The sequence below is a fragment of the Stenella coeruleoalba genome, assembly GCF_951394435.1.
Source record: "Stenella coeruleoalba genome assembly, chromosome: 3".
Classification (NCBI taxonomy): domain Eukaryota; kingdom Metazoa; phylum Chordata; class Mammalia; order Artiodactyla; family Delphinidae; genus Stenella; species Stenella coeruleoalba.
Window position 1 is genome coordinate 106,372,205 of NC_137148.1, and position 14,520 is coordinate 106,386,724.

The window sequence follows — 14,520 nt, forward strand, 5'->3', positions numbered from 1 at the left end:
GAGCTGGAGGATCAGGTTCCCTCACTTCGGACTATACTACAAAGCTACAGTAATCAAGACAGTATGGTACTGGCACAAAAACAGAAAGATAGATCAAGGGAACAGGATAGAAAGCCCAGAGATAAACCCATGCACATATGGTCACCTTATCTTTGATAAAGGAGGCAGGGATGTACAGTGGAGAAAGGACAGCCTCTTCAATATGTGGTGCTGGGAAAGCTGGACAGGTACATGTAAAAGTATGAGATTAGATCACTCCCTGACACCATACACAAAAATAAGCTCAGAATGGATTAAAGACCTAAATGTAAGGCCAGACACTATCAATCTCTTACAGGAAAACATGGGCAGAACACTGTATGACATAAATCACAGCAGGATCCTTTTTCACCCACCTCCTAGAGAAATGGAAATAAAAACGAAAATAAACAAATGGGACCCAATGAAACTTCAAAGCTTTTGCACAGCTAAGGAAACCATAAACAAGACCAAAAGACAACCTCAGAATGGGAGAAAATATTTGCAAATGAAGCAACTGACAAAGGATTAATCTCCAACATTTATAAGCAGCTCATGCAGCTCAATAACAAAAAAACAGACAACCCAATCCAAAAATGGGCAGAAGACCTAAATAGACATTTCTCCAAGAAAGATATACAGACTGCCAACAAATACATGAAAGAATGCTCAGCATTATTAATCATTAGAGAAATGCAAATCAAAACTATAGTGAGATATCATCTCACACCAGTCAGAATGGCCATCATCAAAAAATCTAGAAACAATAAATGCTGGAGAGGGTGTGGAGAAAAGGGAACACTCTTGCACTGCTGGTGGGAATATGAATTGGTACAGCCACTATGGAGAACAGTATGCAGGTTCCTTAAAAAATTACACATAGAACTACCATACGACCCAGCAATCCCACTACTGGGCATATACCCTGAGGAAACCATAATTCAAAAAGAGTCATGTACCAAAATATTCATTGCAGCTGTATTTACAATAACCTGGAGATGGAAACAACCTAAGTGTCCATCATTGGATGAATGGATAAAGAAGATGTGGCACATATATACAATGGAATATTACTCAGCCATAAAAAGAAACGAAATTGAGCTATTTGTAATGAGGTGGATGGACCTAGAGTCTGTCATACAGAGTGAAGTAAGTCAGAAAGAGAAAGACAAATACTGTATGCTAACACATATATATGGAATTTAAGAAAAAAAATATGTCATGAAGAACCTAGGGGTAAGACAGGAATAAAGACACAGACCTACTAGAGAATGGACTTGAGGATATGGGCAGGGGGAAGAGTAAGCTGTGACAAAGCAAGAGAGTGGCATGGACATATATACACTACCAAACATAAAATAGATAGCTAGTGGGAAGCAGCCGCATAGCACAGGGAGATCAGCTCGGTGCTTTGTGACCACCTAGAGCGGTGGGATAGGGAGGGTGGGAGGGAGGGAGATGCAAGAGGGATGAGATATGGGAACATATGTATATGTTTACCTGATTACTTTGTTATAAAGCAGAAACTAACACACCATTGTAAAGCAATTATACTCCAATAAAAATGTAAAAAAAAATAAAAAATAACTATATCTGTATATTTTGATCTTGCTACAGAGCTTCATATAATTTTTATATCATTATTATAGATAAAGGAATCATATTATTTTCGTATATATATATTTCCATGCTCATGATTTTAATCTGGTAAACAAAAATCTGAATAATATCACTGAAACTAGATTATATCTCAATAAACTGAGAATAACTAATTTATATCCCTTATATCAATTGTCATTTGTATTTTACTGTTTTAGGAGTGCATGCATATCAACAATAGAAGAAATATGCATTTTCTTTTTTCCCACAATACTAAGTAATGAATCTGTTGATCTTTCTTCCTACTCCTCAAAGCATGATACTCTGGGCTTTCTTTTAAATGAAAGGAAAATAGAATAAATATTTAAATACTTTAAATAAATACATATCTTGAGAGTTAAATACATGACTTTGAAATTTCTAGACAAAAGCCTTATCCTAGTTTTGATGATTTTATTTTCTATATCAGTTGAATGACTTTGGATGAATATTATTATTTAGTAAGCTTGTATAGCTATATATCCCACACAGGTTAAAGTCTATGGAATTTGGTGTGTCAACCACCTTCTTATTGGTTTTCCAGAGTGTGCCAATTCATTTTATAAATAATACTTGCTAAAACTCATTTCTAACCTGAAAAGCATCCAAGAATCATGCCATATAAAAGATTGTTCTTTGGACTTCCCTGGTGGTGCAGTGGTTAAGAATCTGCCTGCCAATGCAGGGTTTGATCCCTGGTCCAGGTAGATCCCACACGCTGTGGAGCAACTAAGCCCGTGCACCACAACTACTGAGCCTGTGCTCTAGAGCCAATGAGCCACAACTACTGAGCCCATGTGCTGCAACTACTGAAGCCAACGCTCCTAGAGCCCATGCTCAGCAACAAGAGGAGCCACCGCAATGAGAAATGAGAAGCCTCAACAAAGAGTAGCCCCCGCTTGCCACAGCTAGAGAAAGCCCGCGCGCAGCATTGAAGACCCAACGCAGCCAAAAGAAATTAATTAAAAAAGTAATAAATAAAAATAAAAGATTGTTCTCTGTTAAAGCAGAATAAATCCTTAGATTTTCAACACTACTGTTTTATATATGAAAATGGCAGTGAAAAATCCAAGAGCTAGTTCCGTGCCAGGTCGGCAATACTGGGCATGCCCGTGGGAGTTGGAACCAGGACAGAATTGCTCCTGGTAGTATTTAGTGGTAGAAAATAATCCTCTGTCTTGGAAGTAGCTACTTTGATTGAGTGAGGTTTTTTGTTTGTTTGTTTTGTTTGTTTGTTTGTTTGTATCAGTGGAATATTTACCTTAAACCCTTAAGGGTTTAAGGGCCTAATGAAATCCACAAGTCAGATTCTGATGTGTCCACACCTCGGCTCTTATTTTATTTTTTTAATTTAATTTTTATTTTATTAAATTAGTACTTTTACAATTCTGAAAAATCAAATAGTACTCTCAAGAAAACAATACCCCCTCCTATCAATACTTGACCTCTAGAGGTAAACATATTTAATTATTTTAAGACATTTGGGGTTTTATTTACTTCCATATTTCTTAATAAAACATGTATGTTACTATTTCTTGATTTTTCAGTCTTAACTGTCATCTACCTGGCTTCTTACTCAGATATTCACACACATATGTTTCTTCTCCCTCTATGGCACCAATCTAATTATGATCATTTTAAAATACTTTGATAATAAGTTTTTTCATTATAAAAATTATATATATATTATTCATAGCTGACACATAATGTATTTAAAATATAATAATTTTTAACTTTTTATTACTGAAAATAATTGACTTTTTAAATTTTGCTTTCTAAATGCCTGTTACTAATTTATCTCTCCATCATAGCCCAAATTTCTGAATATGATTTAACAACACTTCAAGTATTTTTAATCAATTTTATTTATTTTCTTCTTGAAGATATTCCCCCTGGTTGTCATCAAAAAAATCAGTCATTGTCCTACCAAATGTGAACAATATTCTGATTTCTACCTCTGTAGATTAGTTTGGCTCTGAGATCTCACCATTTAGTATTCAGGCTTGCATTGAACTTACTGTTTTCAGTAGATTCCTGCATCTGAAATGGTATCTGGTTGGGCTTCTCCAGAGAGTGTCTCCAGTGTTTGACCAGTGTGCAGAGGTCAGACTCCCAGATGTATTATCTGAATCAGGGTGTCTAGGGGTGCAGATGCTTCTTAAACAAATTTCCAACCAAGTCTTCTGCCTTCCTCATTTTTTTGTTGTTTCCTTGACACTCTTAGGAGCATGTGTTGCGTTCCCAACTGTGGGCTTAGATTTCAGAATTAACTACTCTGCTTAGTCTCCTGCCTTTTATCTATTCACCTTTCAGTTTGTGAAATTACCTTTCTTTCACATTCTCTTTTTTCTTGAGAGTTAATAGATTAAAATCTCCTTTAAGACGGAGAAGGAACTAAGGTAAAGAATGTGTTCATTGGACCATTTTTAACTGTGTCAGGGACAATTGATTTCTCTATTATTGTTGTCTATTTATTGTTATTTCTTGTTATTTTGTATTACTTTTGTAAGGTTGGAGGTACTTCAGAAGGAATCATGGATTTACCATGACTAAGCTGATATTATATTCTTACTCTAATTTTTTAATTGAGGTATAACTGACATAAAACATATAGTTTCAGGTGTAAAATGTAATGATTCAATATACTGTATATATTGCAAATTGATCACCAGTATAAGTCTAATTAACATTCAACACCATACATAGTTGCAAATTTTCTTTTTCTTGTGATGAGAACTTTAAGATTTACAGTTGACCCTTGAATAGCATGGGTTTGAGCTGTGCATGTCCACTTATATGCAGATTTTTTTTCAGTAGTAAATATCACAGTACTACATGATCTGCAGTTGGTTGAATCTGTGGATGTGAAACCAGTGATACTAAGAACCAACTAGAAATTACATTTGGATTTTCTACTTCATCTCCATGTCCCTAATTCCTGGTTGTTCAAGGGTCAACTCTACTCTCTTAGCAACTTTCAGATATGCAATTCAGTATTGTTATTTATAGTCACCATGCTGTACAGTACATCCCCAGGACTTATTTATTTTATAACTAGAAATTTGTACCTTTTGACCCCCTTTACCCATTTTTGCCCACTCCTCACCCTGCCCCTGGCAACCACCAATCTGTTCTCTGCTCAGGGTTTTGGGTTTTTGTTTTGGCTGTTGTTTGTTTTTTTTAGATGCCACATATATGTGAGATCATACAGGATTTGTCTTTCTTTGTCTGACTTATTACACTTAGCATAATGCCCTTAAGGTCCATCCATGTTGTCACAAATGGTAAGATTTCATTCTTCTTTATGACTGAATAATATTCCGTTGTGTATATACCACATTTTCTTCATTCATCTATTGATGGGCATTTAGGTTGCTTCCATGTCTTGGCTATTGTAAATAATGCTGCAATGAACATGGGGTGCAGTATCTTTTTGAATTAGAGTTTTTGTTTTCTTCAGATAAATACCCAGGAGTGGAATTGTTGGATCATATGGTAGTTCTACTTTTACTTTTTTGAGGAGCCTCCATTCTGGTAAGGAAGAAAGCATATTTCAGGAAAAAGAAGACTTCAGCATCTCAAATTTAGGAAGCGATTTTGCCAGATATAGGGAAATAAAGCTCTATTACTTTGGACCAGTGTTAGTTTCATTAGCTATTGGACTTAGTTCTGCCATGGACTTACATGATACTTTTTTTACTCCTTTGCATTATTGCACACATGCAACTTACTTCTGGATGGTTGCTATTTAAGTAATAGCAATGAAAGAAAAAATTGGGAACTGGAAATAATAAATTACTAGTAAAATCTTTTCTTCTAACAGAGAGAAGGAGAAAAGGATCATCGGGTACGTTTGGCAGTTGGAAATGGCATACGGAGTGACGTATGGAGAGAATTTTTAGACAGATTTGGAAACATTAAGATGTGTGAGCTTTATGGAGCTACTGAAGGAAACATTTGTTTCATGAATCACACTGGGAAAATTGGATCAGTTGGGAGAGCGAATTTCCTTCACAAAGTAAGTAAAATATTTTCTTTACAAAAGAAATATATTGAGATCTGCTAACCTCTCCTCTAGATGTTGTGCTTGTAAATTATGCTAAATATTATCACCTTTTTTTTAATTTGAGAACTTCTATAAATAACATAGTGGCCTCTAGATGAACTGTGGTGCCATAGACTATGAAAACCTCAATTATCTCCCATCTTTTCCCCCTGTCATATGGGAATAATAATAGTTAGTTCTTTTGTTCAGTTTTCAAATTTAATGATATAATGTATAAACAAGCATAGGTCCCATATATATTAATTTGACTCCATTTTCTGTTTTTAATCCACTATTTCTACTTTCCATTCATTTTTATATCACTCAAAAATTATATGTAGGCTTCTAATATATGGTTTCCTTAAAAACTATGTCAAGATATCACTAAAATTTTTAAAGTAGCCAAAAAATTACCTTCTTAGGAGTAAAAGACAGCTAATTTCTCAATAGCAACCATGGAAGACAAAATATAGTGGACAGATATCTTCAACTTGTTTGGAGGAAATAATTATCAAAATAGAATTTATATTCAACAATAATATTTTTAAATAATAAACATGAAAATTTTTAAAAAGTATCAAAATTTATATAACCTCAAGGGGAGATAAACAAATCCAGAATCATAGTAGAATATTTTATTTTAGCTCTTTACTATTTGATAGAACATGCAAAAAGTTTTTTCAATGACATAGTGTATTAGAATAATACAATAACTAAACTATTTGAACTAATGAACATATATAGGACACTGCATTTAAAAACTGCAGAATATCCATTATTTTTAAGCGTTTGTCACACATTCACAAAGATTACAGGACTACATGGGGAATTCCAGCAAATTTCATAAGCTTGAGTATATATGGATTATGTTCTCTGACCACAGTTTAATTAAGATAGAAATGTTTAAAATAACAGCTAGATCATCTCCTATATATTTGGAAATGAAACATCTCTAAATTTCTGAGTCAAAGAAAAAAATCATAATAGAAAAATAGAAATAGAAAATAATTTAAGCTGAATCATAATGAAAATGTTACATTTCAAAGCTCAGATAAGAATAGCTGAAAATTAGTGAGCTAAATATCCATTTCTGTAAGTTAATTTTAAAAAACAACTAAAATAAACTCAAAGAGTATAAAAGGAAGGAAGTAATAAAAAGCATAATTTAAAAAAGTAAAAAGAAACATTTAGTGAGGATTATCAAAAGTGATAAAAGTATAATTTTTAAAGAGTAAAGAAATAGATTCAAAGCTGGTATAAATTGCCCTAATGTTTGAAACTTAAAGAAGGTACAAACTATTTTTATAATGCGTTTTATGGGACTGTGAGGGTCTTGTTGACATTTCAGAAATACATGTGTGTTGCGAACAAAAATAATTGGGGGAAAGTAAGTGCTGATATTACCGAGTATTATTACATTCTTTACAGTTAATTTTCTCAATGGATTGCAGTGGTTCCGTTAAAAATTTGGTATTCATAATTAAAGCTTTTTGGTGAAGCTGAGTCATTCCTAAGTAATCATGTAATAGGAATACAATGAAGATTTATATTTTGTATTACTGGCTTGACCTCATTATAATTTTCTAATATCTTAAAGTCCCTGTCAGACTGTTATAATGTCCATAATGCAGGAAGTTATGATTGTCTCCAATTTATTTGGGCAACTTCTGATTTTTTTTTCTTTTTTTTTTTTTTTCAGTTTAAAATGAAAAAAAAGTATGCAATGTCATATGAATTCTAGTCTTTTATCATTTCATTTGCATGTTGTTTCATCACATAGCAGGTAATCAGAAAAAAAATTGGACCAATAACTGTTTCATAACTATGTGAGGAGATTTAAGTGCGTCTCTCAAAAATTTAAACTTATTGGAGGCTTACACTTACCATCTGAGAGAGGAATCAGCCTCTAAATGGAGATAGGATGTTAAAACTGAAAGAAAAAGATGAAGCAGCAACAGAGTTCCTCTAACCCAAATGTCCTTCTTCTGTGCTATGCTTACTATTTAAATGCATGAAACTGAAGGGAGGTGTGTCCCATATACGCCCCCAAAGCAAAAAATATAAAAAATTTAGTGACAGTGCATTTGAGAGACAAATCCAAGTAAAAATTGGGGACTGCCGTCTCCTTTTCTATGCCCAGTAATAATAATTGGGAAGGAACAAACATGAAATCCATAGAGGAAATAAAACTTGAAAGAAAGGGAGAAAATGAATCTAAATAAAAAACAGCTAAAAATATATGGATGAATATCAAAATAATAAGTCCCCCCAAATGGCCAGAAAATGTTTAGAACAACAATTTCCCATAGGTTCAAAAAATTGTAATAATATTCTCTTTAAACATAAGAGCTCAAAGGAAAATGCAAGGAAATCATAGATCAACAAATGGAGTTGGAAAGTAGGCATGCTCAACCCAAAGGAAAAAGAATAAAAGGGAAAAATGAAAATATTACAGAGTTGAACACCACACTGAAGAACTTAAAAATAAACAGGACTGAAAACATTGTTAGCAAGATGGATGGGATTAAGGAGTCACACAGATGTAAAGAATAAGCAAATAATAATATAAAATAAATTAAAAAGGTAAATTTTGAAAGCATAGACAATGATCTGACATGTGCTTCATTCATGTTCTGGTAGAAGAAAACAAATCAAAGTGAAAAAAACTATTTGAAACCTAATAGAAGAAAACTTCCTGAAAATAAAGATTTGAATCTTTAGCAAAAGAGCACATTATGTTCCAGGGGAAAAAATATGGTACAGAATGATCATCAGGAAATATATATATTCTGGTGAAATTACTGAACGTAAGTTGAAGAACCATAAGAAGATGCTAAGGCAGAAAAAGCAAAAGATGTACAAAGTATATGGTGAAGATGGGAAATGTCTCAGGCATCTTTCAAAACAAAAACATTACACTCAGTGCCCCCCCAAAAAGAGCGTAATGTTTTCACCTAAGAATTTTAGTTCTAACAAACTTGTCCTACAAGTCCAAGGCAACAAAGTAGTGTTCTCAAACTTTTAAGAAATCAGAGAATATAATTCCCATGTACTTACAGGAATATACTACTTCTTTATATTCATTGAATGAAAAATTCTAGTGAACCTGAAGATAAAGCAGTTTAGAAATTGAAGGAACCACCTTCAGTTGAAAGGTTTGCTTGAATCCACTTAAATATAGAGGACTGAAAGGCTCTGAATTATGTTTATAGATCAAATGGAAGTATAAATCCTGACACTATAAAACTACTTACAACTAAAAAAAATGAGAATTGTGTGGGAGGAGAGAAGAAGGTATAAGTATTGATTATCTCATCTTTTATCGTGGTAAATCCATAGATACAAAGTAAAGATAAAGTATGAGACTTATTAAAAAGGTTCCTTTTGCTCACATTTGTATAAACTTTTTTTATTGTCTTAAAGTAGGCATCTTTTAGAGACTAAGAAATTTAGCCAACTGTGAAGTTAAAAAACAGTTCACGTGGGACCACCTTCACATCTAACATCAGTTGCAGCTTGGGAGTCCCTAAGACCACCTTTAAGTTTGATAATTCACTGGAAGGAACACAAAACTCACCAAAAGCCATATAATAGTTACAGTTTATTACACCTAAAGGATATAGATTAACATCAGTCAAGGGAAGGAACGTCAGTCAAGGGAAGGCCAGGGTAGAATCCAGGAGGGTACCAAATGCAAGGCTTCCAGTCGTCCTCTCCTGTGAAGTCAGGAGGATATTACTCTCCTGGAATTGATGTGTGACAATACATGGAGTATTGCCAACTCAGGAAGCTCACCCAGCCTTGATGTCCAGAGTCTTTTGCGGGGGCTCAATCTTTTAAATCTAGTTGGCTGCCTCTGTGGTCAACCTCCACCTCCAGTCCCTCAGGAGGTCAAGCTGGGTGACCCAAAGCCCCAACCCTGCATAACATTATTGGCATGGCTCAGAGACCCACTCTCAATCATAGAGTTACTATCTGGTTGCCCAAGGTCCTTAGGCAAATAAAAAGTCCTGTCCCTCATGACATTGTGAGAGATTATCTCCCAGAAGCTGAGAGCAAAGGCCAGGCCTCTAATTAAATTTGTGGTTAAAGTTAAATTCTTTGACCCCATAGGGACTGGTATCTGTTATGCTAAACACACATTTTAGTTTAACTTTGGTTCCATTTTCTTTTGTTAAATTCAAGAAAATTTAAATTGATTGCATTTACTAGAATGGTGTGGTTTCATTTTTCATAAATTATTTTACTAATCAGTTTCATACCTTTCCCTCTATTGATTTAAATGCATTTGTAATGATTGTTCATCAAATGACTTTCTTTATATATATTTATAATGTTTCCAGTATGCCTGACACAAGTGAGCACAGTGAACAAAACGCACATAAATTCCTGCCCATGTGCAGGTCATGCTCTATTGAGGAAGACAGAAAACAGACGAGATCAATAAATAAAATACAGTCTATAGCACATACTCATTAGTGCAAAAGAGGAAAATTAAACAGGGAAAGGAGATTGTGTGTATGTGCATGTGTATTGGGAGGCGTTTTTTGAAATTTTAGATAGAATGGCCAGGGATCACTTTGTATTGAGAATATATTACACCATGTTAAGAATGGTTTACTTTTGGTTAAAATTTGGGGAAATTTAACTTTTTCTTCTTATTTTTCTGTTTTACTTGATTTTTAAAAAATGATTATTTTTTAAATACAAGTCTGCAAACCATTCAGAAAACTATTCTGTTGCATAATAGTGCATCCTAGAAATGAGTATTCATAATGTCCCAAGTCTATATAATATTACATGTTACTATAGGTATATAAATGTATATTTATGATAGAGAGAGAGATGATAAGTTTATGAGTGTGTGTGTTTGTATATTTTAAGGGTCTTCTGTTTAAGGAAACAGAGAAACCACCCTTTACCTATGGTGAGGGATAAATGAGCCTGTACTGTATAGGTCAAAGCAATGTAGTATAACGCTGAGGCAAAAAAATCCTGAATTCGAATCACTGTACCTAGGGCTCTAGCTCCAGCTCTGCCACTACTTGACTTTTTGACTTTGACAAGTCACTTTCTTCTGGATTCAAAGTCTACTCATTTATTTATAGAGGAAATAATTTTTGTGTTCCCTTTCTAACTTCTAAATTTACAAATCTGAATATGCAAAAGCATACAGGTATGTGTGGGAACTCCAAGGGCCAGTGTGCACAGTCACATAGATGTATGCTGTACAGTTCTGGGGACCCATTTGTCTAGACTGTTACAAATGAGAACCCCTGCAGCTGTGTTCTGGCCATGTATACCTCTTCCTATACCTATACCTGTATGTGTATGTATACTATACATTTAGGAGATATTGAAGTGTGGCATCTGTTTCTTTATTTGTGTTATTATAACATAACCGTTTTTGTAACCTCATGGGTCCTCTTGAAGGCAGGAAAAAAAATAGAAATCCTTCTAGCTGAGACTTAATGCTCTGATCCAGGCTACTTCTAGAAGGTGCTGTGATATATTTAAATTTCATTTGTATTATAAAATGACTCAATTTCTGACCATCAAGTCCCCTGTATCTGATAACAGGCACACTGAACAGTGATTTGGTGTGGAATGAATCTTACCCATGCGTGTGGTTGCCAAATTAATGTAAAAGAAATAATGTTAAAGATGATATTACCAGTTGCTGGGCAAATTTTTCAAAATATAAAGCATGTTAAAACACAAGAGAGTAATAAACAGGACTCTGTTCTAGTTTGGCCGAAATGATAAATGCAGTTCCGGAACCTCTGGAATCTTTCTTTTGACCAGTCATTAGGCAAGTAGCCAATATCCTATTAGCCCAATTACAGACAAAGACTAACAAGATGCAAGCTTGCATTTTAATAAGAATCTTTATGTCAAGAGTAACAGTTTTTTTGTTTTGCTGTCTCTTTCATTGGCCCTCATCTTAAAATAGGATAATATTAATTTCTACCTTATAGGGTTTTTGATGATTAAATTAAAAGCTCTTAGCACAGTGACTGAGACACAGTAAGTACTCAATCAATATTAGTTGCTCTCAGACTTCCCTGGTGGCACAGTGGTTAAGAATCTGCCCGTGAATGCAGGGGATACGGGTTCAATCCCTGATCCGGGAAGATCCCACATGCTGCAGAGCAACTAAGCTCGTGTGCCACAACTACTGAGCCTGTGCTCTAGAGCCCATGAGCCACAACTACTGAAGCCTGAGCGCCTAGAGCCTGTGCTCCACGGCAAGAGAAGCCATCTCAATGAGAAGCCCGCACACCGCAACAAAGAGTAGCCCCCATTGCCCCAACTAGAGAAAGCCTACATGCAGCAATGAAGACCCAATACAGCCAAAAATAATAAATAAATAAATTTATTATATATATATATATATTAGTTGCTCTCATTTGTATTTTAATTCAAACAATGAATTGTGATTGTAGTTACATGCTGACTTTCCTGAGATGTTTGTTTAGTCTTTGATAATAAATTATACTATTACATTTATCTCATTAATTTGATTCATATTTTCCCATTTGTTCTTTATTTGTTTCTCTCCTTCTCCTCATGCTCCTCCTTCTCTCTTTCTCTCTTTTGTTTGTCCTTCCTAATTATTTTTTCTCACTTCATTTTATCACCTCCATTTTACTTTAGTATGTGCTGGTTCAGCTTAATAAGATTGCTTGTTTAATTGATTGGGAAAACCTCAATTTTCTTATGCATGAAATGAAGGAGTTGGATTGAACCAACCTGCAGTTCTCTCCCAGGGTCAGATTTTGAGGATCTGTGAATCTGCATGACATGGTAATATGAACGTTACAAGAGCAGAGGAGCTGGAACTATTGGGGGTCAAGGAGAGATGTCCAATTAGCTTGTTTCCTGATGTGATGAGGATGTTCCAACAAATTTCCATCTTACACCACAACTGTGTACAGAAGTACTGAGGGTTAGTTTAAGGACATTAAGTTGAAAGGCCTGGGGAAAAGGTCTAAGTAAGTGACAAAAACAAGTACTTTTGAGGCATCTAGTCCCTTTACAAGGGATGGTAAGTTAAAATACACAACACAATCCTTGCATTCACATAGTTGACATTTTAGTTCTATTAAAACTTTCCATTTCAAGGGACGTTTGAAAGATTGCAAAAAAGAGAAGGCAAGAAAGTGTCCTCTTAACTATAGTTAGCAGAGTATGGATTTCGTGCAGGGATTGCTTCCTGGTACTCAAATTAGGGGAGTTCCCTGGCTGTCCAGTGGTTAACATTTTGATCCCTGGTCGGGGAGCTAAGATCCCACATGCCTCGGGGCCAGAAAACCAAAACATAAAACAGAAGCAATATTGTAACAGATTCAATAAAGACTTTAAAAAATGGTCCACATCAAAAAAAAGAAAAAACTTAAAAAGAAAAGATTAGAATTAGTAAGGCTTTTCTAAGGTAAGGTGCAACATAAAAGAAGTGAAAGTAAATGCCAGTACATGAGCGCTGGTTACTAACACCTTCAGTTTTGATTTTTAAATATTTATTTAACTTTTTACCAGGAAAGCTTACTTGTTTTAATAAATCCACATTCTAATTCTGTATTTCAATTGACTGAGATTTAAATCTACTACCAGGAGATGTCATTGCACAAATAAATAACTAAATCTTGTTTTTGTTTCATTCTGTTTTTTGCAGCTTTTTTTCGCTTTTGACTTGATAAAGTATGATTTTCAGAAAGATGAACCCATTAGAAATGAACACAGCTGGTGTAGTCGTGTGAAAAAAGGTAAGATTCTTGTATTTGAAGATGTCTCCTCAGGCAAAGTTCTTGAATTTCTCTTTAATTACTGAATTTAGAAGAGAAAGAGTGGTTATTTCTAATATGTGACTTATTTGGAATTTTAATTCAGGTAGAATGGTTTAATTATTAGAAGTTAGAGGCCCCACATGGGTCACTCAGATGGTAATTACGAAAATTTAAAAGTGATTACTGTGGGCTTATAGTTCTCTTAATCCACCACTCTTACAGTGGCATATGTCTGATGTCCTGTACCACCAAGATATAATATAAAAATGCATGGCAATTTATGATTCTACGTATAGTGGAAAGTGAGACAGACTTGGATTCAAATGTGGGCTCTCACACTTAGAAACTGTCCAACTTTGGGTAGGTCACTCAACCTGTCTGAGTCTCATTTTCTTCATAGGCAGAGTAGAGGTAGCAGTGTTTCTTTCGGGAAGTGATTGTTGATAGTTTAATGAGATGATGTATACAGAGCCCTCCTGAGGGCCTGTCATGTGGCCAGTTACCTCCCTCCCTTTCTCTTCTTCCTCCCACTCCCCCTCCACCAGGCTAGTCTTTCTCATAGTTTTGGGTTAGAAATTTTAATGAAAGCGAGTGCCCCAGTTAACGTGCGGCTGCATATTATCAATCTAGAACATTAAATGTAGAGATGTGCCCTTAGAATTGGTTTGAGATCCAGTCTGAAAGAATCAGGCCCAAGTTACTTTTTACTGCCTCAGAATATGTTTAAACTACATTTCAGAGATGACTTCAAATATGGAGATAAAGGTCACAGATCCGGGTTTCTTTGTTTTGGTTTTGGGGTTTTGGTTGTTTTCCTGGTAGCTGAAAGATTGGACAAAAATATAAGCCTTGTCTTTTAAAAAGCAAATTTCCCAATCCTCTGAATTTCAAGAGCATTTATCAAATATCTTTCTCTAATTCAACTCTATAGACAGCATCTAAGAAAAAAGTCACTTCTAAGGAGATTGCAAAGAACTTTATTTAAGCACTCTTTTCTAGTGTGTTTTATTTATTACAATTACAATAATGTCT

At 34.7% G+C, this 14,520-nt stretch overlaps 1 protein-coding gene across 1 annotated transcript in view; it reads left to right on the forward strand.

Annotated features, from left to right (window-relative positions):
• SLC27A6 (solute carrier family 27 member 6) overlaps positions 1 to 14,520 on the forward strand; it is a 71,107-nt gene that overhangs the window by 40,617 nt on the left and 15,970 nt on the right. Inside the window, exons 5-6 of the mRNA XM_079916980.1 lie at positions 5,480 to 5,674; positions 13,377 to 13,467. Of these exons, the coding sequence (XP_079773106.1) occupies positions 5,480 to 5,674; positions 13,377 to 13,467 (286 nt within the window). The remainder of the gene's footprint in view (positions 1 to 5,479; positions 5,675 to 13,376; positions 13,468 to 14,520) is intronic.